This window comes from Agelaius phoeniceus, chromosome 4 (genome assembly GCF_051311805.1).
Source record: "Agelaius phoeniceus isolate bAgePho1 chromosome 4, bAgePho1.hap1, whole genome shotgun sequence".
Classification (NCBI taxonomy): Eukaryota; Metazoa; Chordata; class Aves; order Passeriformes; family Icteridae; genus Agelaius; species Agelaius phoeniceus.
This window is the reverse complement of record NC_135268.1, coordinates 31236767-31260266: the sequence shown is the minus strand read 5'-3', so window position 1 is coordinate 31260266 and position 23500 is coordinate 31236767. Positions and strand designations below refer to the sequence as shown.

At 39.6% G+C, this 23500-nt stretch overlaps 2 protein-coding genes across 5 annotated transcripts in view; one reads left to right on the top strand and one right to left on the bottom strand.

Annotated features, from left to right (window-relative positions):
• Nucleotides 1-4753, bottom strand: part of ARFIP1 (ARF interacting protein 1) — a 40914-nt gene extending 36161 nt beyond the window's left edge. The window contains exons 1-2 of one of the 4 annotated variants that reach the window (XM_054633678.2): nucleotides 4561-4753; nucleotides 203-282 (exon numbers count right to left, since the gene is read on the bottom strand). In XM_054633678.2, coding sequence (XP_054489653.1) covers nucleotides 203-280 — 78 coding nt within the window. In that variant the 5' untranslated portion in view covers nucleotides 281-282; nucleotides 4561-4753. The remainder of the gene's footprint in view (nucleotides 1-202; nucleotides 283-4560) is intronic. The other 3 variants (XM_077177210.1, XM_054633680.2, XM_077177211.1) reach the window with 3 other exon arrangements.
• Nucleotides 4741-7125, top strand: TIGD4 (tigger transposable element derived 4). Its single transcript, XM_054633830.2, is given in 3 exon segments — nucleotides 4741-4797; nucleotides 4799-4855; nucleotides 4857-7125. Coding segments are annotated over 3 exon segments (1734 nt in total). The 3' UTR covers nucleotides 6477-7125.
• Nucleotides 7126-23500: the final 16375 nt, after the last annotated feature.

Here is a 23500-nt window from a genome sequence, read left to right as displayed (position 1 = left end):
TGTGGCTGAAGTAATCCCTTGCTATGAATTAATTGGACTGTTCTTAATGGGATCTCAAAACCAACCCCACCCATTCAAGATGCTGTGCATGAACTTATATCCCCATACTAACAACACTGTGCTATGTAAAGCAGAATTTTTGGGAATCTGAAACTTGTTAGGATTGGTTGATTTTACACTAATATAACTATCACTCAATCACCTCACAGCCAGACTGGATCTCTTCTGCAGATGGATGAGACTCATCAAGTGTTGTGGATTCACTGCTGTGTTCTGACATACCTGAAAACCAAACAGGTTTGGCATGCATTAATTGAAGTGAAAGGAGCTGGATGTTGCACCTCACAGAAACCAAAGCAGGCGTTCAGAAAACATTTCTTTTACAAGTTCTGCTAAAGCAAAGTGAAACCTCCTTCTTTTGATAGTGACCAGGCCTTCAGCTCTCCAAAAACCTAAGAGGGATTAGGAATACAGTTTAGTGTAAGCTTCCACTGCCAAAGCAACCTTTCCCCACAGACAACTAAGCTTGCAACATAAAACCCTGGAAGTCAAACAAGGTTCTTCAGGTGACATATATCCTGCCACTTGCAACAGTACACTGACTGTATCCTACCATTGCAAAGATCACCATTTTGTTAAGGCGTAAGATTTATCCAAGCATTGCAAGATTACATTAATGCTAAGCCACTGAAACTTATTAAGCTGTTAAATCTGTTGTGTTTACTAGAACAGAATCCCTTTCATTTTAGCCTTAAAAAGATCTCAGCTGCAGAAGCAAAGAAAGTTGTCAACACTAAGCACATGAGAAAGAAATCAACTCTGTGAATATAGTGATCATGAAAGATGAATTACATACACAATTTTATCTTAAGTAAGGAAATGATCTCAATTTGATTCCAAATAGCTGGTAACTACAGGTGACACCACAATTCACTCAGCTGTTTGAGAGGAGGAGACAACCAATCATTAAAAATTAATTAATCTGCCAGTATTGCATACAATCACACATGACTTCAGTTCATTAAGTCTTGCACCATTTCATACATGTTCAGACACATACCAGATTAAGAAAATTTATAAAGAGATTACTATTTGTGTTTATATTGTATTTCAAATTCCTGAACTACAAAACATTCTAACTAAAGCAAATAATTAATAAGGTAAGCAGCTCACATAGCAAGGGAAATAAAATAAGGACACAAAGGCTGAGAAACTGAATCACCTAGATCATCTAGATCATATTGCACTGGATAACCTATCACTTTATTTTGGAAAACCAAATATGTAAAATAAGAGATTCTCCAGAAAAACAGTTAATTCAGGGCTACCACTGAATGAAGTTGGATTTTTCTAGGATCAGAGTAAAGCTCCCTTTGAAGTAATTAAGAAATAAGTTTAATGTCCTTAAATAGCTTCCTTAATTTTTCAAATTTCTTTTGAACATGGAAGACTGTACAGCAGAGATGCTGTTTGCCCCCATGGTCCTGTTCAAACTCTGCTTGTGGCTGAAATACTGAAAAACTCTGCTTGTGCTTAACAGCTTATTTCTGAGTAGCTAAAGCAATTACATGATAGAATAAGACAATAAGTGTTATTTCCTTGCTCTACTTGTTAAACAAAAAGCTAAATTCATCTTGTGGTAGAGCCTTCTTTAAGACAATCTGTTCTTCAGTTCTACCACATCAGTGTTCCTGGAGTCATATTTGTCCATCACATACAAGCCTATGTACCACAGTAACACTGTTCTAAACTATTAAATGCTACAGGCAAAAACATTTTTGATTGATTTAAGAACTTTTGATAGATTTAAGAACCTAGAGACAAGAACCATCTCACAAATCAATGTAAAAGACACTGCATAAAAGCAAATGATTAATTTTTTAAACCCAAATGAATTCAGGATTTATGTTAGAACACCCCTCCATGCTCAATTTTTTGTACTGTTCTTTTCCTATAAGTAGTGCTAACAGTTTCAACACAGCTCTGCAGGATCACAGTGATCAATTTTAAAAGATGAGAAGGTGAAAAAATGTAGATTAAAGGTGGCTTTCATAAAAAGTTCAACTGCACATTCAAATTTAACTACAGAATTTCCTGATTACTGCTTCTACAGAAAAGAAATGGGGATGTAAGCATCAAATACTGGATGCAAGGATGAAAACTTTCTACATCTTCACCAAGATTCAGAAATGAAGACACTCATGTGAAATTGTGGTAATCACAACATCTACACACATCTATCATTTAAAGTTCCACTACAGAAATGCACACAGACTTTAGCATCTCTGTAGTTCTTGCAGGTGCCAGACAAAGGGCTGTTCTTTGTAAGAAGCTGCTAATCCCCAGAACAGCATGGATTGTGTTATCCAGGGCTTCGTTTGTTTCTTCACTAAAGCAGCCACAACTTTAGAACACATTAGGTGACTGCTGTACCAGGAAATTTGCTCCCATCTGCTGCAATAGAAAAACTCAAAGAGATTTGACTTGGAAAAAACATGGTTGATCCATATTCGGTTCCACAAGAACCAAAACCCTGTCCACATCACTCCTGCCCTTCTGGGTTCTCCTTTACCCCACTATCCCAGTGGGGATAATCCCAAACACAAATACTGCACCACAGCAGAACACAAGACACAGATCAGACTAAGAGTCATTCCCCTCATAGTGCAGCTACCTAAAATGCATATTGGATTATTTCAAGGTTTGTTCATCATAAATAAAACCACATGATTTTCGAGTCCTGGGGATTTAAGTATCACTTCTTCAACTGGTAAAATAAAAAGCAAAACAAAGCAAGAACTTACAAACAACATGGGAAGCTTCCTCTAGGATGGAGACATAAAGAGACATTTAACCATTTATAATTAATGGTTATAAGAGCATACTTATGTACTTTTCATTAAAAAGGCAAATTCATATTTGCTTATTCATGAAAATATGAAGTAAATGTCATCAACAATAAATTAATTTTGAATAAGAAGTATATTCCTCACATACCTATATCACTTAGGTAAATGATTGATGGTCTCAGAAATGAGAACCGTGGTATTCTCAACAATCAGATTGGCTTTTCTAAGAAAGATTCACTGGTTCCTTCACTTACTTTTCTCCTAAATTAACTGCCAATAAGACAACAGCAAGACACCTTCTGTCTAAAATGAAGTTTATTACACACTTCTATTGTTGTCTCATTACTTAACTGCATAAAGAATGTAAATTTTTGTAACACTGAAGAATATCCCAGTGCTGGTAGGAAAATGACCATTTTAATGACTATTTCAATTTCTAACTAAGAACACTTTCACTAATTCTTGTCAAGATAGAGATCAACCATCTTTAAAAAAAATGCTATACTATAAAAGTACTACCTTTAAAAAAAAAAAAAGTACTATAAAGAACTGTATTAAACACTTCCTGCTGCAATCTCACCATAGTTTCTTCTAAATGCTCTTGAATTTCCTGGCTGCTCCACCTGCAAGATCTAATTATGGGGAGTTAGAAGACATGATGGAGAAGAAGACTGGAGAACAGGGTTGCTGCTGACTTTTCACGCTCTCCATGCTATGTCAACCTGGCCCTAAACAATTTAATGCTCTGCTCATCTCCAGATTAGCAGAGCCATGGGCTGCCATTATGGTTTCAACTTCTACCAAATCAGAAAAAAACAGCTGATCAAGCTACTGCCTCAGCTTCCAGTTCTGCAAATCTAACACTCTTCTGTGTTTCTTATTCTTGACATTTTAACTGTGTGAGTACACATGCACATACATACATAAACATAAACAGGATTCAGAAAGTTTCGGAGTTGCACTGATCAAATGACATCCTTCTCCAGCCCTGCAAAAAGAACCCTTCTGTTATCTTCTCTAGAGAATCAACTCTTAAGTAACAGAGCCACCAACTGCAAAGTGATAACTCCTTACTACCTTTTCCATCAAGCACAGAAAGCACACGTGAGAAACCGAAACTACATCCTGGGCTGGATGTTCAGAATGATCCCCTCCAAAGACTTTCATGCAATTAAAGGCTATTAGTGGCTTTTGGTTAAAAATAACCTATTAGAGCGGTACCATAAGAAATTCTGGAAGAACTGCCACTCCTTTGGAGACAATTACACATGCAACACCTGCTTGTCGCACAACACCAAAGCTCTTCCATGCTTTAAGAACAGTAAGCAAAACACAAATTGGCACACTTAAAGCAGTAATTGCCAGGGTGTGGAATAACTCCCAGGGGCACAAAATTTACACAGCATCTACAGCTTTCTTCCTCCACCAACACACAGCTTCCCTCTCTCTCTCGGGGAACCCGCCTGCTCCCGAGCAGGGCGCTGCTCTCCCTGTCCTGCCGCCCAGCATGCCCGGACCGGGCCGTACAAGCCGGGCTGACCCCGACCCGCCGGGCGCTGCCGGTGCCCGGGCAAGGGCGGCCCGGAGCCCGGCGAAGGGCGGCCGCCCCCGCGAGGTGACACGTCGGACGGGACGGAGCGGGAGGCGCGGCCCGGCCCTCCCCGAACCCGGGCCCAGAGGCTGCCCCGGCCCGGCCCGGTCCGTCCCTCACCTGCCGGCGGCGCCGCTGCGGCCCCGGGGGCTTCGTGCTGCGGGGGACGACAGGGCAGGACGGAAGGAGGGAAGGGGGGACGGAGGAGGCCGGGCGGGGCGGCGCCGGCGGCCCCTCTCAAGCTTTATTTTCTTCCTTCTCCGGTGGCAGCAGGAGCCGGAAGCGCCGGGCCGGAAAGGGATGACGGCGGCGGCCTCTCTAGGCCGTCATATCTATGGTCGCAGCCATGGCAACCACCGCCGGCACCGCCCGGGAGGCTGCTCCAGCCCCGCCGAGGGCCGAGCGCCTGAGGTGGGACCGCCGGCTGGGAAAGCGGCCGGAGCGGCAGGGAAGGAGCCTGGCCGGCTGTGGGCGCGGATGAGCGCGCCCGGGAGACGCTGCTCGGTGCCATGGCAGAGGCTCTGCCCGAAGCCACAGTGAGGAGGAAGAAAAGCATAACTATCGAGGAGAAAATCGACATCATAAGCGCTGTGGAAAGCGGCAAGAAAAAGGCGGACATTGCAGCCAAGTATGGCATCAAGAGGAACTCCCTGTCTTCGATTATGAAGAATAAGGAAAAAGTTTTGGAAGCCTTTGAAACTTTGCGGTTTGATCCTAAAAGGAAAAGACTGAGGACTGCTTTTTATGCCGACCTGGAGGATGCATTGATGAAGTGGTACAGAATTGCACAGTGCTTGAATGTGCCGGTCAATGGCCCCATGTTGCGCCTCAAGGCGAATGATTTTGCCCAGAAGCTTGGACACAGTGATTTTAAATGCAGCAATGGCTGGCTCGATCGTTTCAAGTCGAGGTACGGTTTAGTTTTCAGAGCTCAGCCTGTAGAAGCAGCTGCTACTCCTGCAGTGGGTGCTCCAACTCCTTGGTACCAAAATGTGCTTCCTTGTAATTTAAATGATTATCAGCCAAAAAATGTGTTTTACATACAGGAGACTGGGTTGTTGTATCAGATGTTACCACATAACACGTTTACATTTAAAGGGGAAACTTTTTCTGTAAGCAAAGAAAGCAAAGAGAGCGTGACTGTGGTGGTGGGTACAAATATGGATGGCTCTGAGAAACTCCCACTGCTCATTATAGGAAAAAGCAAAAGTGCACACTCTTTCAAAGATGTGAAATCGCTGCCAGTGGATTATGAAGCAAATGATAGGGCGTGCATGACTTCAGGAATCTTTGAACAGTGGATGCACAAACTGGATCACAGATTTCAAGCACAGCAGCGCCAAGTGGTTATTCTTGTTGATTTTCTCCCAGCTCACACAGAAGTAAAGAACCTGAAGTCTGTCAAATTAGTGTTCTTTCCTCCAGATTCTTCTTCATGTATAGCTATGAAAGAAAGGATTATCAAAACTCTGAAGGTAAAATACAGGCGCTGTCTTATCAAGAGATTTGTTGACTGCGTAGAAAGTAATAAAGAGTTTATGCTGACCCTTCTTGATGCAATTGAGATGCTGTACCTGTGCTGGAGGGAAGTAACACCAGAGACTATTGCAAAAAGTTGCAATGGAGCAACTTTCAAATTAGAAACTGAGACAAATGAAAATGACAATGAAGTTGAAAGTGATTTTGATTTGATTGCACATGCACGGGCAGCTGGGGTAGAGTTTCCAGAAGGCTTGTCTCTGGAAGAATATGCAGCTATAGATGATGGCTTGGTAACTTATGAAGTGCCTGCAAATAATGAAAGGATGTGTGCCAAAGAAAGTGCATCAGATAAAGCTGAGACATTTGTTGGTGATGAAGATAAGGATGAAGGCAGTCAACTACAGGGAGCTGAACAGCTTTTACCATCCAAAAATGAGGCTTTGAGTGCTTTAGATACCCTTCGAAAGTTTCTCAGAAGTCAGGACACAGATGATTCTCTTTATGATTCCCTAGCTGACTTGGAGAATTTTATTCAACATGTAGCATGTGAATAAATATTTTAGCAAAGTGGGAAAGCATGTAATTGAAAAAAAAAATATATATGTAATCAAAGATAGTTTAAAAACAAGCATTGCTGAAATGTTCTCTGGTATGTTTTGCTCAGGTGCCTAGATGAACTTAACAAAACAGTGAAAAAAGGGCTGTGAACTGAAATTTTCTACAAAATCAGGAGCAAATAACATATATTTGAGTTGGAGAGAGGGAATGAGCTGAACCCTTAAAATGCTAAGTGTAATAAGTACAATGGAGGCAAAAGAAATTCTTTGAGCAGTTTGGTGCACTCAGGATAAACTGTTGACCACTTGGAATTCTTTCTTCAAGAAGAGACTAGCACTTCTAAACATCAATAATTTCACTGGTGTTTTCAGAGTTTTGACAGTGGAGTAGTAAATATTTATCACTTTGGTGCTTTTGATACATAAACACAAAATTGAATAACACGGAAAATACATGTTTAAATTCTGAGAAGTAAGGCATTTTAAAAAGAAATATTTTTGGCCCCTTATCAGGAATTTTGGCCATCTTTGCTTTTGCAGCAGATGATGAACAGCAGAAAGTTCCCACAGCTTTGAATGTGTTGTTTTGTTTTCTTAAAACTGCTCAAGTGTGAAGAGTCAAAAGACAAACAAACTTTTACTTCAAAAAGGAAGGTCATTCAAATCTATGCACCAAAAAGGCTGCAAAGGAGCTCCTTTGCAGCCTTTTTGGTGCATAGATTTGATGTAGGTTTTTTTTTTTTTTTTGTGAAACTCCGTGTATTTCTACAGGAAATTCAGAAATAAAACCCCAGTATCTGGAGTAAAAACCTCACTGAGCTCTTGTTTTGTTTTCAGTACTTGGAGGCTTTGCTGTAGGATTCAATGCACTAATGTGGTTTATCATTGTAAGTCCCATTAACAAGGGTGCTGTTTGCATGATTGCAGTGTGAAGTTGTGTAAATCACAGTACATTTACATGTCTTTGAGTATGCATTTCAAGCAAGGTAATCATATCAGAGCCAAAACCCACAGTGTATATGACCTTCTGGCTTTTTTCAAAACCTGTTTTAAATCTTTTCAATATCTATAAATTTAATTTTTTTTCAAAATTTGGAGATACTATTTTTTCTAATTTAGAGGAATATTTTTTCTAATTTAGAGGCCCTTTAGGAAGCCTGTGTAATAAAAAAATCTATTATGCTGCCTAAAATTAAACCATGAGAAAAAAATCTCATGCATATGTGAATCTTCAGTTTTAAATAAATAGTTTGGCTATAGCTTTGTTTACTGGGGTTTTTTTCTGGTGTAGGACAGTTTATCCATTTTCATTATTGTGAAATCATTTCAGAAAATGTATCAGATTGTTGCAAGACAGTGAAAATACTAGGGTTGGTGAGAAAAAGCTTTTGGCTATAAGAACATTTTACTAGAACCCCTTCCAAAAAAACCCCACAAACTTCTGGTATCTTATTGTGAAATATATTATGTGAATTCCATCCAAAGAATATTCTGATTAATTAAGAAATTTCTGTTGAAATCCCAATAAATAAAGTCCTACATGGAGATTTATAGAACTGGTGAAAAACATATTCCTCTGAATTATCTCTTCTAGGTATTTATTATTTTAAAACAGATGCAAAATCTTTTCAATTGACAATCTGTGTTGCATTCTTCTTGCTTAAATACTTTAGAACAAGCTTATGAAAAGTACTTAAGCTTATTTGAAGTTCATCTAAATCCCACAGACATCTGTAGATAATTTTCCTATAGTAATCTTTCAATTTAAAATAGATTCTTTGCAACAGCTTTTCCTGCTAAAGGCAGGTTTAGGGAAAAGTTTCTCTTATCCATATAATAAATGTATAATTTGTTATAATTTGACTCCATGTGGCCCTCACTGGCCTGGGTTCCAGATAAAGAACGTCTCTGTTTCCTTCTGAGAAAATTCAGAGTGTGAAAGTGTTGGATCTGAATGAGGAAGACTCATGTATGTAAGCAGCAAATCTTGGTTAAACAAGGGTGCACTCTACAAGAAGCGTAACTTGTGCAAGAAGAGGCTTGTAAAATCAGCAGATGGGAAATAACATTGTTAGCTGGAATGGAAGGAAGTGAATTACTGAGTGTTTTCATACTCCCTCATGAAAGCAACAGGAAGGATTTACTAATTTGGCCTGGACTTTGAAGGTGAATTGTGAAACTTGCTTTAAAAAACATACAGCCTGTCAAAATCCTGTATCTTTAGAGAATTTATGACTTTTTCCTAGCCTCTTAGTTCATTCTGAGAAATCAAACTAAAATGCACTCACTGAAACTGGTTCTGTAAGTCAGACACTTCAAATTCTAACACTATAGCTTTCAAAGTTATTTAGGAGCCCAAATATTTCTCCTCGCTTGGATTTTGGTCACATTTATAGTGAGTGAAAATGGAATCCATTCTGAAGTTGTTACTTTTTCAGGTGTTTGTCATGGGGAGATGCAGACTCCCAGATCCGAAGCACAAACAGTGGAAAGGAAGCAGGGCGCTGTGTAAATGTTTGTCAGTTCAGCCTGTGCACACAGTTTGAGCTGGAGATCTCTTTACATTGTCTGGGTAAACCACCAGGACTCTGTTTTTTTAAATCTTGGGGTGGTATCTTTTGGAGGGAGAGGAAGAATATAGCTTTAGATTGCATCATATTTAAAATGAAGAACCTTTTCTACAAAAGGCAGGTAACTAAGGCTGTATATAAGGTGCTTTTTCTCTGTAGCTTTTCTGCCTCATGTTATGGTTAGATAGTGATTATGTTCTTCAGCATCAAGTCAGTGAGGCTGCTTTCGGTAACGCAAAAGTGACTTCTAGAAGAGGGAACTGAAAATATGAAGTTTTAAAAATATAACTGATGTCTAGACAAGGCCAAAATAGAAAAAAATATTTTGAAAGTATGTTTGATATAATAAAAAACATCCTCAGATTCATTCTTGAGGTAAGCAATATGTAAAATAAATATGCTCTTCAAAAATGCCTGGTTTTTGAAAACTGTTAGAAATATTACACTCTGATTTTTTCATGTGGGTTTGTTACTGTATGTGCAGTTCTGGAAACCTTTCAGGTCTATAAAATCTACTTTTAAAACTGTTACCAAAAGGAAGATTGCTCTCCCCTAATGGTAAAAGGAAATAACAATTTTTGCACCCTTAGGCAAACATGGAAGAGAGGAGGCAGTCAGGGATCTACAGGAGAGCAATCCATGTGTGCTTGTATATCCAAGATTTGTGACATTTTGATAGCTAAGCAATCATGGGAGTAAATAAGTCAATGGTTTCACATTATTATACAAATCTTGAGAATAATACTCTCAAACACACAGAGTATTAAGTGATTTTAATTTTTATGTGCAATATTTTTGTAAACTTAAGTTAAAATGTAACATGAGAATATTAGTAAAATACCTCCAAGTTTTTTTGGTGGTTGTGTTTATTGTAGTGATAGAATAATATTGGTCTACCCAAGACTTACCTGAAATGTGTGGTGACTGGGCACCCATGGAATGTAATGACAGTTTTTCCATGTTATTTTATTCCTTTAATATCAATAAAAGCTGTTGCTTCCTATTTTTGGGAGGCATTTGTTAAATGAAGGGTTTGCAAAGTTCTCATTGAGAATTGAATGCTGCTGTGGCCACAGAATAGTTTTATATTTATGCAAGGAAGTCAGTATTTGTATCTAAATGTTTTAATATGTCTGTTTTGGGGGGACCCTTCCTTGAAAATCAGAACGAAGCCTGGTTAATTAATAAGCTAACAAATCGAACTGAAATTTTTGCAGTGGGATGAGTGACAGCATATTTCTGTCAATACATGCTTTAACAACAGAAAAAAAAATCTTTGCAACAGATGAAAATATACAAACTTTGTGTCTGACAGCCTGATTTTACACACAGCCTTTATGCTGGTAAAGCAGTGTGGTATAGACACGTGATTCCCTTTTCCTGATACCACTGCACAGCACATCATTGGTTTACAGAAATGGGAATTCAGGTGTAGCTCATTTCCTTTCTTGGTAGCTCAGTTACTCTGTTTGAGCTGAATTTTCTCCTTTCAAATGTATCTGTTTAACTGCATTGGTCTAGTTCAAACCATACAACCTCTGGGTTAAGGCAGAGTGGGGAAGCCGGTAGTGTCTTGTCAACTTATTCATAGCTGTGTCACCTCTGTTCTTTGAGCAGAATGGAAAAGTGTAAACTGCAAATTAGTGCTATCAGTAAAGTGAGCAAATAGCACACTGAATTACCAAATCTGTTGTGTGAGAATGTCCCGTGTTTTTAACAATTTTTAAAATGGCTTTCTGTGTTTTACAATATTTCAGCTGAAAGTCACATTATTCCTAAGCTTTCATGTCATGCTACTTCTGCCACAACATTCCAGCCTTGTGCATGAATAGCACCAAGGGGAACAGGTCACTCCCATCAACACACAGGTAGCTACAATCCATGTGAGTTGTCAGCCTGCCCACAGGTAGTGGCTGTGTCACTGGGGAGGAGAGTTCCAGAGCTGGTTTGCATCCTCCTGCCCTTCCACGCTTGCATTGCTCTATGTGCTGGGCCAGCACTTGGCTGTAATCACCAAGGTAGTGACTCATCTGTCTGAGAAAGTTTGGTCTGATGGGATAGTGCAACCTCACCCCAAATGCCAAATGAAATAATTCATGGTTTATTGCTTGAAGACTGTGGGACCCAGGATTGCTGAGGAGGGCATTAAGATGTCTCAGCTCTCCTGGTCCCAGCTCAGTAGCAAGGCTGAAAGAGAAGTTCTTGCTCTGGAGAAGTTCTTACAAAACACTCGCTCTTAGAAGAACTCCTTCGACATGTGGTAACTAGTTGTTGGATTTCTCATCTGAAGTCAGCCACTTCTCTTGAGAGATGTGCTCTGTACCATGCATACAAGGAGACAACCTAATGAAAGCGCTGCTTTTCTTCTAGAGGCACTGGTGCCTCCTATTTCTAACCTGTATAAATGATGCAATATGATACTTCACTATTCAAAAGACTATTTCTTTCCCCTTCCACCTTTTATTCATCCATTTTATATTCATTGATATCCTGACAATTCTAATGTTAATGTTAGGATTTTTGGCCCAACCTTCTGGCAAACTGCTTTCCTCCTTACACTCCCTATTTCTAATATTATCTTTTGCAGATCATATTTTTGAACTGTCTCATGTATCAGCTAGTATCACCCTCTTGGTACACATCCTCATGATCGTAGGCCCTAAATTCTCCATTGCTGTATTTAGTGGCTTTCCCAAATCCTTGCTTCATTTAGCTGAAAACATTATGTCATTATTTGTTTTTGTCTTTTCCTTTTGTAGCAGAGGGTGGGCAGTGCTTTTTCCAGCAGTTCCCCAGAATGTCCAAGAGAACTGGTAACAAAACACATAATCTCTCCTTTCAGGTGTCTCCATTTTCTAACTTTCTGTCAGTGGTCCCTTCTGACCTGTTCTTTTGAAATTCTCAATTTGAAATTTAGTATCTTTGTTTAAACTGCTCCTATTTCTCATTCATCTCTTACCCCTACCTGCCTATATAGTATCCTTCCCACATTCCATTTTTATATTTACATTTCTAAATATAATATTGCTACTCTTAGCTCTTTGGCTTTTTCCTCCCTCTTCATTACTGGCCCCATCTAATATTTAAACTGCATTTCAAACTCCCTTGTCTTCCTTTCTATGATTTCATGTCAGTTCTCTCCTCCAAAAACAAATACTTAATTCTTTCTGGAGACAATCAGTTTTTTTACTTTCTATCTTACTTGGCGTGTCTCCATGATATTTGTACATCAAATATTATGTAATGATTAAAAGTATGTCATCTGCCCTAACTTTACCTCTTTGCATTTTTTCCCCATCCTTTATGCTTAGTCATTTCAAGTCTTGCCTTTGTTTGAAGCTTTCTTTTGCACTCCTCAGCATAAATTTTATTCTTTGTTTTAACCTTGTAAAAAATAAACCCACAAACAAAACCTACACAAGGACAGAGTTGAGGACTGTTTGTTGACATAGCTGACTGTGTTAAAATGTTGCATTAAAAAGTCAGATTGAAAGCCGGCTCAAACATTAGGTAATATCTATCAAAAACCTATCTATCTAGGTTTTTATTTTAACCTACATCTTTTGTTGTTTTTTTTTGCTTTTTGCTATTTCAATAGCTGTTTGTGAGACTTCAGATGTTTGTGCATGTGTAGCGAGTCCATATGGCCTGAGATCATAGAGAAAGGCAGGTAGAACATAAAAAAGGGTGGATTAAAATGCAGGGTTCTGGTCTATTGAGATTCCCCTGCAGGAACTCAAGGAGAATTTGTAGGTCAGGTTAAGGAGAACTTTTTATTAAAAATCAACATCGATTGTTGTTGATTTTTAATAAACAGCTAAATTATATATGGATATGGACTTACAGAATCCATATCCATATATAATTTAGCTCACAGAAATTATTATGAGAGGTAACACCACAAGTTCTCCAAATTTTGGATAGCAAGAAATGGCCACCCACAATTCAGCTCCACTTCAAAACTGACACAAATTTGTGTTTGAGTTTTCTTCCCCAGAGCTAATGACACACGATCTGTGTAAACTGTCACTGCCCTGCCCAGGGCTCATCAATGTTCAGTGAGCAAATTGACATTTGCCTAGAGACAAGGCAAGGCTGAAACAGCATTTCTGTGTAAGAAGGGTTTCTGCAGAGCCTAGACATTTCAGAAAGAGTCAGATGAGCTTGAAAATTGACATGGCTTTTCAGAAATTAACCAAGAGACACTTGGTAATATGAACTTGGGATCTGAATTAGAGACACTTATTATGTGCTGTTACTAACAACTGCTAAACTATTTTTGAAAAGCTGGCACAATGGATATAGTTTTACTGCTCTGAGAAAAAGTATGTCTGAGTGTTACATGTATACTCAACACATGGCAAAGGCAAACAATTCAAATTTGAATTACGACTCAAGTTCTAGTAGAGACAAACCCTTAATTCCCTGTGAGTGCTGAGGGTGACCAGACTCAGTGCATTATACACTGAGCATCTGCAGAGAAGCAGGAGCAGATGTGGCAAATGCTATAGACAAGCAACAGCAGGACAGAAATATAAGTACAGGCAGGCAGACAGAGCTACAGGCCCTTGGCTCTGCTTGTTGAATGAATACAAACAACCCTCCAATCCCCATCAGGAGGCTTCTCCTACATGTCCTGTTACCAACCCAATCTTTTCAAAAAGCAACAGAAATTCTCTTAGGAACCAAAAGAAATTTAGGGTTTGATAATTTCTTGCCAAATTGGCAATGTTGTTCTTCATACCCCTTCACCATATAGAAGTTGGCAACAGAAATCCAAATAGAAAAGGTAAAGCTGAAGTAAATGTGTGATAAAACTTGTAGTTTTTTGTGTCCCATCCTCAACTGGCCTTCACTCATCTCATGTAGATTTAGGTGCCCTAAATCATACAACACCTTTGGAGCTTTGTCAAAGTGTAATCTGGTGCCAACCACTTGCCTGCCAGAGCTAACAGGAGAGCATTTGGCAAACACAATGGTGGCTAGAAATCATCTTGCAGTTTCATCTCAAATTTTCATTGTTAAATAGCTGTAGTAAAATGGCTTGATCATTCCTTAACAATATCTACAGCATTATTCCTACCCAGCCATAATGCGCATGTGCAACTCCAAACCTGTATTCCTTGTGAAATGCCTGCATCACTGGGATGGCAGAGAACATCCTGGACAATGAGATTATATGAAACTTACATTAATGTAAGCTTCCTAAGGAATTATTTGGAATGAGGATTAGGTAGCTTTATGAATTTAAAACTTCCTTCAGATTTCTTTATCCTCTCACCTCATCTAACAGGGGTTGAAACCAGTAGCTTGCACTGGTCCAGCCTCACAAAGGAGATAATTTTGAAAAGTGTTCTTTTGGGAGGAGCTCTGCTAGTGTTCAGAGGCATATTGACCTGCAAGGATTAGGCAGAAATTTTGCAATGTGTGGAAAGCAGCCCATGGGATCCAGCCAGCAGGAGATTTAACTGCTGCTCTGCCTCCCAAGTGGGCTGAGCCAGCTTCTTATTAGGATGCTGACTCCTCAGGCAAGGCACATATTTGTGAGATTACATCCTCCAAAAGCAGTAATGCAGGTCCTGGTTTGCTTTTAATCATTCATTCTTCTCTCTTCTTCCTGTCTGCCATTCCAGCTCCTCAGAGATTAAAAATTCCTTGTCAGCTGCCTGCCTGATCCGATCAGTCCCCCGGTTTGGAAACCTGGGATGGCTCTGTGCAATCCACCCTCCTGATTTACAGGCTTTAAATATAGCACCGGTATTTACCAGGCTTTTGTTTTGTTTTGTTTTGTTTTTGTTGAGTATCAGATCCTTGCATTCTCTAAAAGCATTTCCAGCTCTAATGGGAAAAGAATGAGTTGTGAACCTGAAATGAACTCCACGTTTCTCTCTGTGGAGATAAAATTATAAGAATTTAAACCATGCTGAGATCTGCCCTTACTTACATTTGAGAAGGGTGTAGACTCAGGGTAGGTGTGGATTGACCTTTGCAGACACAGTAGAAGGCATAAAGCTTCACAGTTAAGTACTCAGAACCAAAATGGATTACGAGAGGAATTATATGTTCACTTCCAGGAAGCTTCTGTTTCCTATATGGTCACATCTACAATTCTTTCTGTCAGGGGTTTCATCAGCAGGCAATAGTTAGGACTGACCTCTTTCATTCTTGCATCTCCTGTGAATGGCTGAATGCCAGGTCTCACAGAATTTTAGTATTTCTTGCCTCTTACTTAGGATAGACCTAAGTATAAAACCTGTACCTTCTGACAGAAGATCAGGCCTCAGAGAGCAGGATGTAGGCAAGGTAGCAGCCTGTCAGAACCATGATCTTCTCACTTCAGACCACACTTGGTGCACCTACACTGGCACAGGTGTGTGACTGTGGCATGGACAGATGCATAGAAGAGGCACCACAAGAGTTAAGGGGTATCAGTCTGTGCACTGCTATTAGGATGTGTAATTGGGCTGCTAGTGTATATACTGAAGTATGTTTCACTGTCACAACTCTCTACAGCAACCAAAAAAATATTTAATAAAGGTGTGCCTACCTGTACTGCCATCACAGACACTGGTCAACACACGAATCCACCTGAAAATGTGGTGCAGTACATCCAACCCAGCTCTTAGAAATGGATTTCTCCCATACCAGACTAAATCAAAAGGCCAAATTTATGATTTTTTTTTTCAGGTAGTCTTGCAGCACTACAGTCAGCTATACTGAACTGAAAGTTAGATTTAAACACAGGGTGTTGAGAAGCAATGCTTTCTGCCACAAATGCCCTCAGCATATCCCTCTCTGGGCTGTGACTGATGGCATTTTGGATGATTACCACCAAAAAATTCTATCACCTGTATGAAGACTTGGTCAGAGATTAAATACACCCTATGCTGAGATGGGGGTTTCAGAGAAATAAGGATTGTAGGCAAGACACAACTCACATTTCCATCTGAAAATGAGGCTGCAGATACATGGATTTCCAGATTTCAGCATGGTTTCTGATTTCAGATTCTAGACAAAAGTGTAAAATTTCTGAAACAGCTTCCTTGGCACTGCAAAGGCTGTTGAAAACTTTTTGAGTTAGCAATATGTGGGTTTAGTGTAATCACCCTGACAAAGGAATGTATCACATATTAGCAGCTATGATGGTTAAACCGGTATTAGCAATGTAATGCCATATAGAAAGTGCTTTAACTGAATTTTTTTTAAAAGTATGTGTTTCAAAAATATGTTTATTTTCTAATAATCTGTGACTGAAGCTGTGTTTCTTGCTTCAGTCCTAGTTTCCAGTTGCATAGAGGAGCAGACAAAGTGCCTTCAGGACCACTAACATTTTGATTCAGGGGCCTGAAGTTAAACAGGCACAGGCTCAAAACACAGGCTGAGAGGCTTCCAAACAGCCTTAATTTAGCCTCTCACTTGTACACACATTATAAATACAGCCTCTCTGCAGACTATCACACTTTTTTCCTTTAATATCTGTCTGGTTTAAAGCTGGATGCTGTTTCCTTAATTCTACTGGGACTATTTATATGCTTAAATATGTCCTCAAATTCTGCAGAGCTGGACTATGACAGGACTGGAGGCTGCTTCCATGATTTTAAATGTTGGTTCATAACACCACACTAGAACAGAGAACTTGGCTTAAGTCCTTTAAAGTTATTTAAATTACAAACTATGGAAAATAATTTTTTCAAATAATCTAGGAACAAAATTTGCCCCAGATCAGATATCCATACTCTTAAATGTAGTTAGTGGTTATTTGCATTTTTAGTATCTGAGAAGGTTTAAAAAACGCTTGTCTTTAATGTTTCTTTAGAGTCTGGACTCTATATAAACTATTTGTGAAGTAAAGTTCAGTAATTACAGTGAAAATATGCAAAGGAAAAACTCGAGAACATTTAATTCAAGAACAGAAAAAGTGACCTAGATGGGAGGATCAAATGAGAGCTGCCACAGCCTAAAAAAGTATCAAGCAACATTTAAGCAGCATTATTTTAGGACATCAAAGATTATCTTCAGATACTTTAGGTGTGGCTGGAAAAATCTTAGTACTCACATTACAATTTGGATATGCTGGTGTGGTTTTTTTATGGTCTAGTATTCCTGAAGGAATGTGCTTTTCAGATTTCATTCTCTTCTTATGAATTGCTCACAGCTGAGAAAATACCTTCAGACATCCAGCTGAAGCACCCTAAAAATGAAAGTAAAGAGGATTTTAAAATATCTACTTTACTTTCCCTCAAGTACCTTGTCTCTCTACTCTTCATTTTACTAAATCTCCAGTGATTGCACCCGGAACAGATTTCTGTTTGGTTTTCAATCCTTTAATTCATCAATCTCACATCTTGTTATCTCTTTAAGATAAATATTTCAATTTCTACAGAGCACTGAGGGTTTTCTCAAGCCAGATCTTAAGCTAGCATTGACTTGTAAGTGACAGCTACTGAGCAGGCACCTCTGTGTAAGCCACGCAGTGCTGACGTTTCATGGGAAGATCATTCACCAGCTGACAGCTTTTCCCCCATTTTAGTTGCTGCCCATGCATCTATCAAGTGAGCTGGCACATGAAAGCCTGTGACCAGACAAGGCTCTGATCCTTGTGTGGGACACCCAGGGTGTGTTTCTTCTCTCACTCCCAGGAGCAGCCACGGAGAATTTCTATTCTCTGATTTTTTTTCTAAATTGCTCAGATACTCCTTTTAGCATGACAGTCGTATTGTCTGCCGTGTGTCTGTCTGTGCTGGCAGGTCTGCTGCTCTCCTGTGCCTGCACAACCATTTCTGTACAAAACAGCTTTATTCCCAATGCCAGAGACTCAGGAGTCAGCTCCTGTTCTAAACAGGCTTTTGAACACACTCCCATCCCTCTGTGAGGCATCTCAAGTAAATTTATTCTTCCTAACTTATTACATGACTCATCTTTTGGGGTCCATTTCTGGTCAGATGTGTTTCTCAGCCCCTGACTGAGAGTGGAAGGGGATCCCCTCCTGACAGCTGAGTTGCAGTGCCCAATGACCTCTTTGCTCCTTAAACTAGGACTTGGATTGTTTACATCAGCTGTATACTTAATACAGGTTTGGGATACTGCAACCCTACAGAAAATTTATATTTCCATTTGTATAATTTCAGTCTCTAATTCCAGCTTGAACCCTAATACAACATGTGCATAATTATTTTTAAAGAATGAAACAAACCTTTAACTAATAAATCCCTATCCTGTTCCACAAAGAAGTGAAAGTCTGATTTACTCATAAATAAAATGTCAGGAAGGTGACCCAAGCCTTTTTAAAAACTGTTTGTTTTTATTTCAGTTTCATTCCAGCACTGGCTTCAGAAGAACAAAGTATAAAAGATTAATAAATTGTAAATTTCTCTCCCAGTAGTGGTATGTTACAATGAATAAAAGTGTCTGAAATTTGATTCTCAGAATTGCATTGTTCATGCCTTGGCTTCTTGTCTCAGATGCTTATGGCTTCATGCCTCATGAGGATGCTCTGCACAGTTTTGAAAATTAGTGGGGCACAGCATCCTGGCCCAAAACCCTGGATTTTCCCTGTTAAAACAGACAGTTTTGGGGGCAGAAAAGGGTACAATCCCTGTTGGTGCCCAGGAACACTCTGAAGTTACAAATTTAGGAGAAAGCACTAATCATTTAGCTATCAAAAGGAATATGAAGCTGGTAGCATTGAGGTAAGAGCAGGCTTTAAAAAAACACAAACCCTAAAGTTGTACTTTGGGGGGTTCATCCCACCTTTACCCAGCCTGCATTGAGACAAAGACAGACCTCATGGAGTCCCAGCTAGATTTTAAGGATAGGAGTCTAGGAGGTTGTTGTGTGAAGGAATTTATGGGTGAATCCCCACTGGGCTACAGGAAAGCTCTGCTGGGGACTACCTACACCAGCTAGTAATTGTGTCTCCTGTGGTCAAATAACAAGACAACTTTGCTGACCAGACATTGTCCTGTTGGAAGTGCAGTTTCAGCTGTGGATTTTGCCTGAGGGAAAGCTGAGCTTCCAGGAGGACATATCTTTCAAAACACAGTCAGTACTACAACAGAATGGAAGCATCATCTATTTTAGGAATTTATGTAAGTCACAAGTAATTCAGCAATCTTTTGGCAAGTGCAAAATGTATAATCCATGTACTGCTTTCCCAAAAATTAGTAGAAATGAAGTGTCCAGCTTCAATATAAATCTGTCAACAATATAAATCTTCAATATAAATCTGTTGATGATCTCAATGCACCCTGAGGCCTCTTCCATTTCAGAGATTTTTAATCTTAGAAGTCTCTATTTGAACCCATTTTTAAATTTTTTTAAAGGAAACTTAGATGCAAACATCTGAATATTTTCAAGTATAATTTTGCAGATGTGAACATCTGGATACTTTCAATTTTAGTTTTGTATTTTTTTTCTCTTCCTATTGAAGTACCCAAAATATTGTCAGCATGAAATAGCAGCCTGTGTTATGTATGTGGAAAAAAAAATAAAAATAAAAAGAAAATAAAAGACAATTACAAGTGTAGTAAAGCAAAGAGATTCTTAAAACTGGCAGATACTTGTTTTTATGCTTTTATTGTCATTCTCATTTTAGTTATATTACATTGTCCCAGTTGTTAGGGATAATATCTCATTGTTCTAAGCTTTGTTCTAATTTATACTGGTGGCACTGGTTTCAGAAAGATTGAAAAGATTGAATGATTCTGTTTTTTCCTGAAGCACCTCTGTGTCTGAAATAAAATGTAACTTCTCCTTTCGTGTAATCTAGATTTGAATTTGTTGGAAGGAGAGCTTTGTCATCTGCAACTTGGTCAGGCATTGCTTGCTCTGAAACAAGTGCAACAGTGGATGCAGTTCCAGATCCCCACGAGATTTCCACACAAGGATGGATTTTAGCCTTGATTCTGCAAATCTGGCTTAGCTCAGCAGCCCACAGAAGTGCCATTGCAGCTGACACTCTGGCTGACTCCAGAAGATCCCTGTGGGCTTTGCACAAACCCTTCTGCTTTGATGTTTGTTTCTTTTTAAAATGTTGCAGTGAATTGCAATGCACTGCTATTTTCCATTCTTTCACAGAAACTGGTGGGAAAATTTTATCCGTCCTTTCTCAACATATGTAAGAGACAGAAACAAGTCATTAAGGCACTAGTAGAACTTGGCTGGTTCTAGTCCCTTCCTGCACTTCAGAGCAGGTGAATTAGCTGCTCAGGACTGCAGCAGACAAGCTGTACTAGCAGGTTTGTAATAAAAGCCCTGCAACTAACCATCAGCTTGCCACATCTCTTGAAAAATTTAGCTGTTGTTGTTTTCACAGGAAAAAGGAACTAGAAGAGTGTCAGCCAAGCGGCTGCAGCATTGCAATACATTTCTGTTTTTCTGAAAAGGTCACTCTGATGACATGCTGTAATCTCAGTGATGCAAATCCTTCTCTATTAGGGAACAACATCAGCAAACAGCCTAGCTTTGTGCTCAGAAATGCCCTTTACACTCTAAAAACCAATGAAACAGTAACATTGAACATGCACAAATGTTTCCAAATGGGTAACATACATTGCAAGCACCCTGAATGTTTACTGGTTTTACCTGTGAAAAGACACTTCTTTTTGCTGAGGTGCATTGTGGATCCTAGTAAATGCACTAAGGTCTATGAAATTACCAGATACAATCCACCCCTCTTACAAAACCATCCATGACTGAAGCTACATGGGTTTCCAAATGCACAAGTTTGTTTTGCAGCGAAGTTGTCACTACAGATTTTGGGTTCTGTATTCCAACTATGAAGAGAGATGCATGAGGCTGAAGACAACAACTGAGGCAAAGGTACCAACCCTGCTTCCCAGGCAGGCCAAAGGGAAGCAAGGTTGATACCTTTGCCTTGGTACCAGGCAAAGGTTCAGGGGAGCACCATCCCAATGCTGCTGGGCATGGTCCAAGGTAACTGCCCTTGCTTGAGAGTCTGATTTGTCAGCATCCAAAATACCTCATTTCTCTTTCTCTACAATTAAAAAAGAAAATAAAATTAGGATAGTCAAATGCATGCCAAACCACTTTCATATGCCTCTAAAATCTTAATTAAAAGGTACTGTGGCCAAGAGTCACATTTCCTGTACTTTTATTTGCCTTAGAAGTCATACTTGTGTACACAGCAGTAGATGGCTATCTTGCTTTCAAGGGGCAGTGATGAGTTGTTAGCCAAATATTTGTCAATAAGAGTTGATGGGAACTTGAGGGAAAATGCTACAACCTATGTAGAAAGACTGAAAAGGGAAAGAGAAATATATATAGTTCTTTACATTAGAAATATGGTGTAAAAATGCAGCAAAGATACAAAACAAATCCTTTCCTGTTTTCCCTTCCAGTTTCTCTCTCTATGTTTATGTTTTTGTAATGGATGAGTGAGCTGGGCTGAGTCTACACAATGGGGCAAAACCACAAATATACAGGGCAGGACAAATCAGAGGAACATGTGTGCAGCCCATCTGGTATTAGAGTGGCAAAGCTGGGAAGGAAATGGGGAAGAAATAGAAAGGAGTACAGCACATCTTTTCTGTACATTAAAACAACGAAAATACTGTTAAATAGTAAGACTTTGCCTACTGTTGACTAATGTTCAAGGAAAGCTGAGGATGGACAATAGTGCCAGCCTTGGGATTTGAGACCCTGCTCCTGAAAACACAGACAGGCTTTGCCTTTGCTGGCCACCAGCCCATTATCAGTTTTCTTATTGCCAGACGAGACAAAATCACCTCTGAGCACAGATGAGTAGCCTCAATTTCTGGACTTCCATCATTCAAACAGTCTATGTCAATTAGACACTATTACTAATCCTTTGAGTTTCTGTCATTTTTTAATGGAAAAATCTTAAAAGTATTGGCAAGTTTCACCTCTGACACTTTTGTCTGATAAGTGTTATTGTGTATGACTCTGACATCATATTAAAGAATATCTCCTAGAAATATTTGATTTGTTGGTCAGTGCAGTGGATTCAAAACTCAGAGCTCCTCTTTATCTACTTGTAGGTGCAAATGTTGCAACTTTGCTTTTCCCCCAACTATTTTATGATATACATACATTGCCAATACTAAGCAACCAGTTCAGATTTTTAGTTAACTGTATTATTCAAGGGGCTTAAACCTATCAACAAGCTGGTCATTAAATGAATCACTGACCTATTTCTCAGCTACTCAAGCTAAATAACCTAAAACTGATGACCTATAAAAGCATCAGTGTGTTAAGAAAAATTATTAGCTGGAGAAGCAGAGCAGCAATTGATCACTCCCCACCAATCTGAACAGAAAGATTCACCAGCTTTGACAAATTCCAGAACTCAACAAATTCTGACCAGAAATCAGATTTTGACAGACTGATGTCTAGGGAAAGTACTATGAAGCTCCTACACAGTCACCATTCAACCCTCCTTTCTTAGATTACTACTGGAAAATTTTATGCAAGTATTTCAAATGGCTCTTACCTGGGATACTCCAGAGTAAAACCTGGAGTGCAGACTCTCCTCAGCTCAGAGAGATTAATTTTAGACCTAGCACTTATTTCTGCAGTGGAACAACCCAATTCAATGGTCCAACCGCTCTCCCAGCTTGGGTACATGTGTAGTTTAGATCCAGATCCAAATCCTGAGTCCTGTCTAGGCCTATACAGCAAGAAGATTGAAAATGCTTGGTTTAATTTTTAAGTTCTCCATTGCTCTTACCCACAGAGCACCACCCAACAGGAAACACGTGGAAGCCCCTGGCCAGCTCTTACATGTTTCTGAGCGTGTGGACAGTGATGGGGTGGTGGGAACAGAGGACATGGCAGTGTTTGGAGGGGCAACAGCCAAGGTCTTCACACCCAGACAGAGACTGCCAAGGGGGAGCAAAAATAAAGAGGAGTCAGGAAGGGAGGCATGATTACTTTCCCCTTGCCACTTCACACAACTGTGGCACTGCGGGCCCCCATGCCAGGCCCTGCATCCTGGTGGAGACTGAAACCTTCTGTCCCCTGTCATCTGCAGCCATCATCACACCAGTGTCTCAGCACTTGCTCATTAAGCCACCTGCTCATAACAAAAAAAATTATGTGGTTTTCTGCTTTTTCCTCTTCCTCTGCACGAACCAGCCCAGAATAGTCAGTTATAGGCTCCTAAGAGAGCCAGCCATTCATCCCATTTGCTGAAGACAGCCCACTTGGGGGCTGCCTTTTGGGACTGTAAATGTATGCAGTCTCCCACCCCGATGTGGGGAGAATTACAGCTTGAAAACCAAGGAAGGAGGGGAGGCACTATTGAAATTTTCTTGCTTAACCACCCTGAAAAGTGACATAAAACCTTCCTGCTAACATACATATATGAAGTTTTGTGTCTGATCTGTATTTGTATGATCTGTGGCACTGTGTGTAGATGAAGATAGAAGGTGGTAAAGTCAGGAGTGAAAGGAGAGGAAGAGAGCGGGAGCT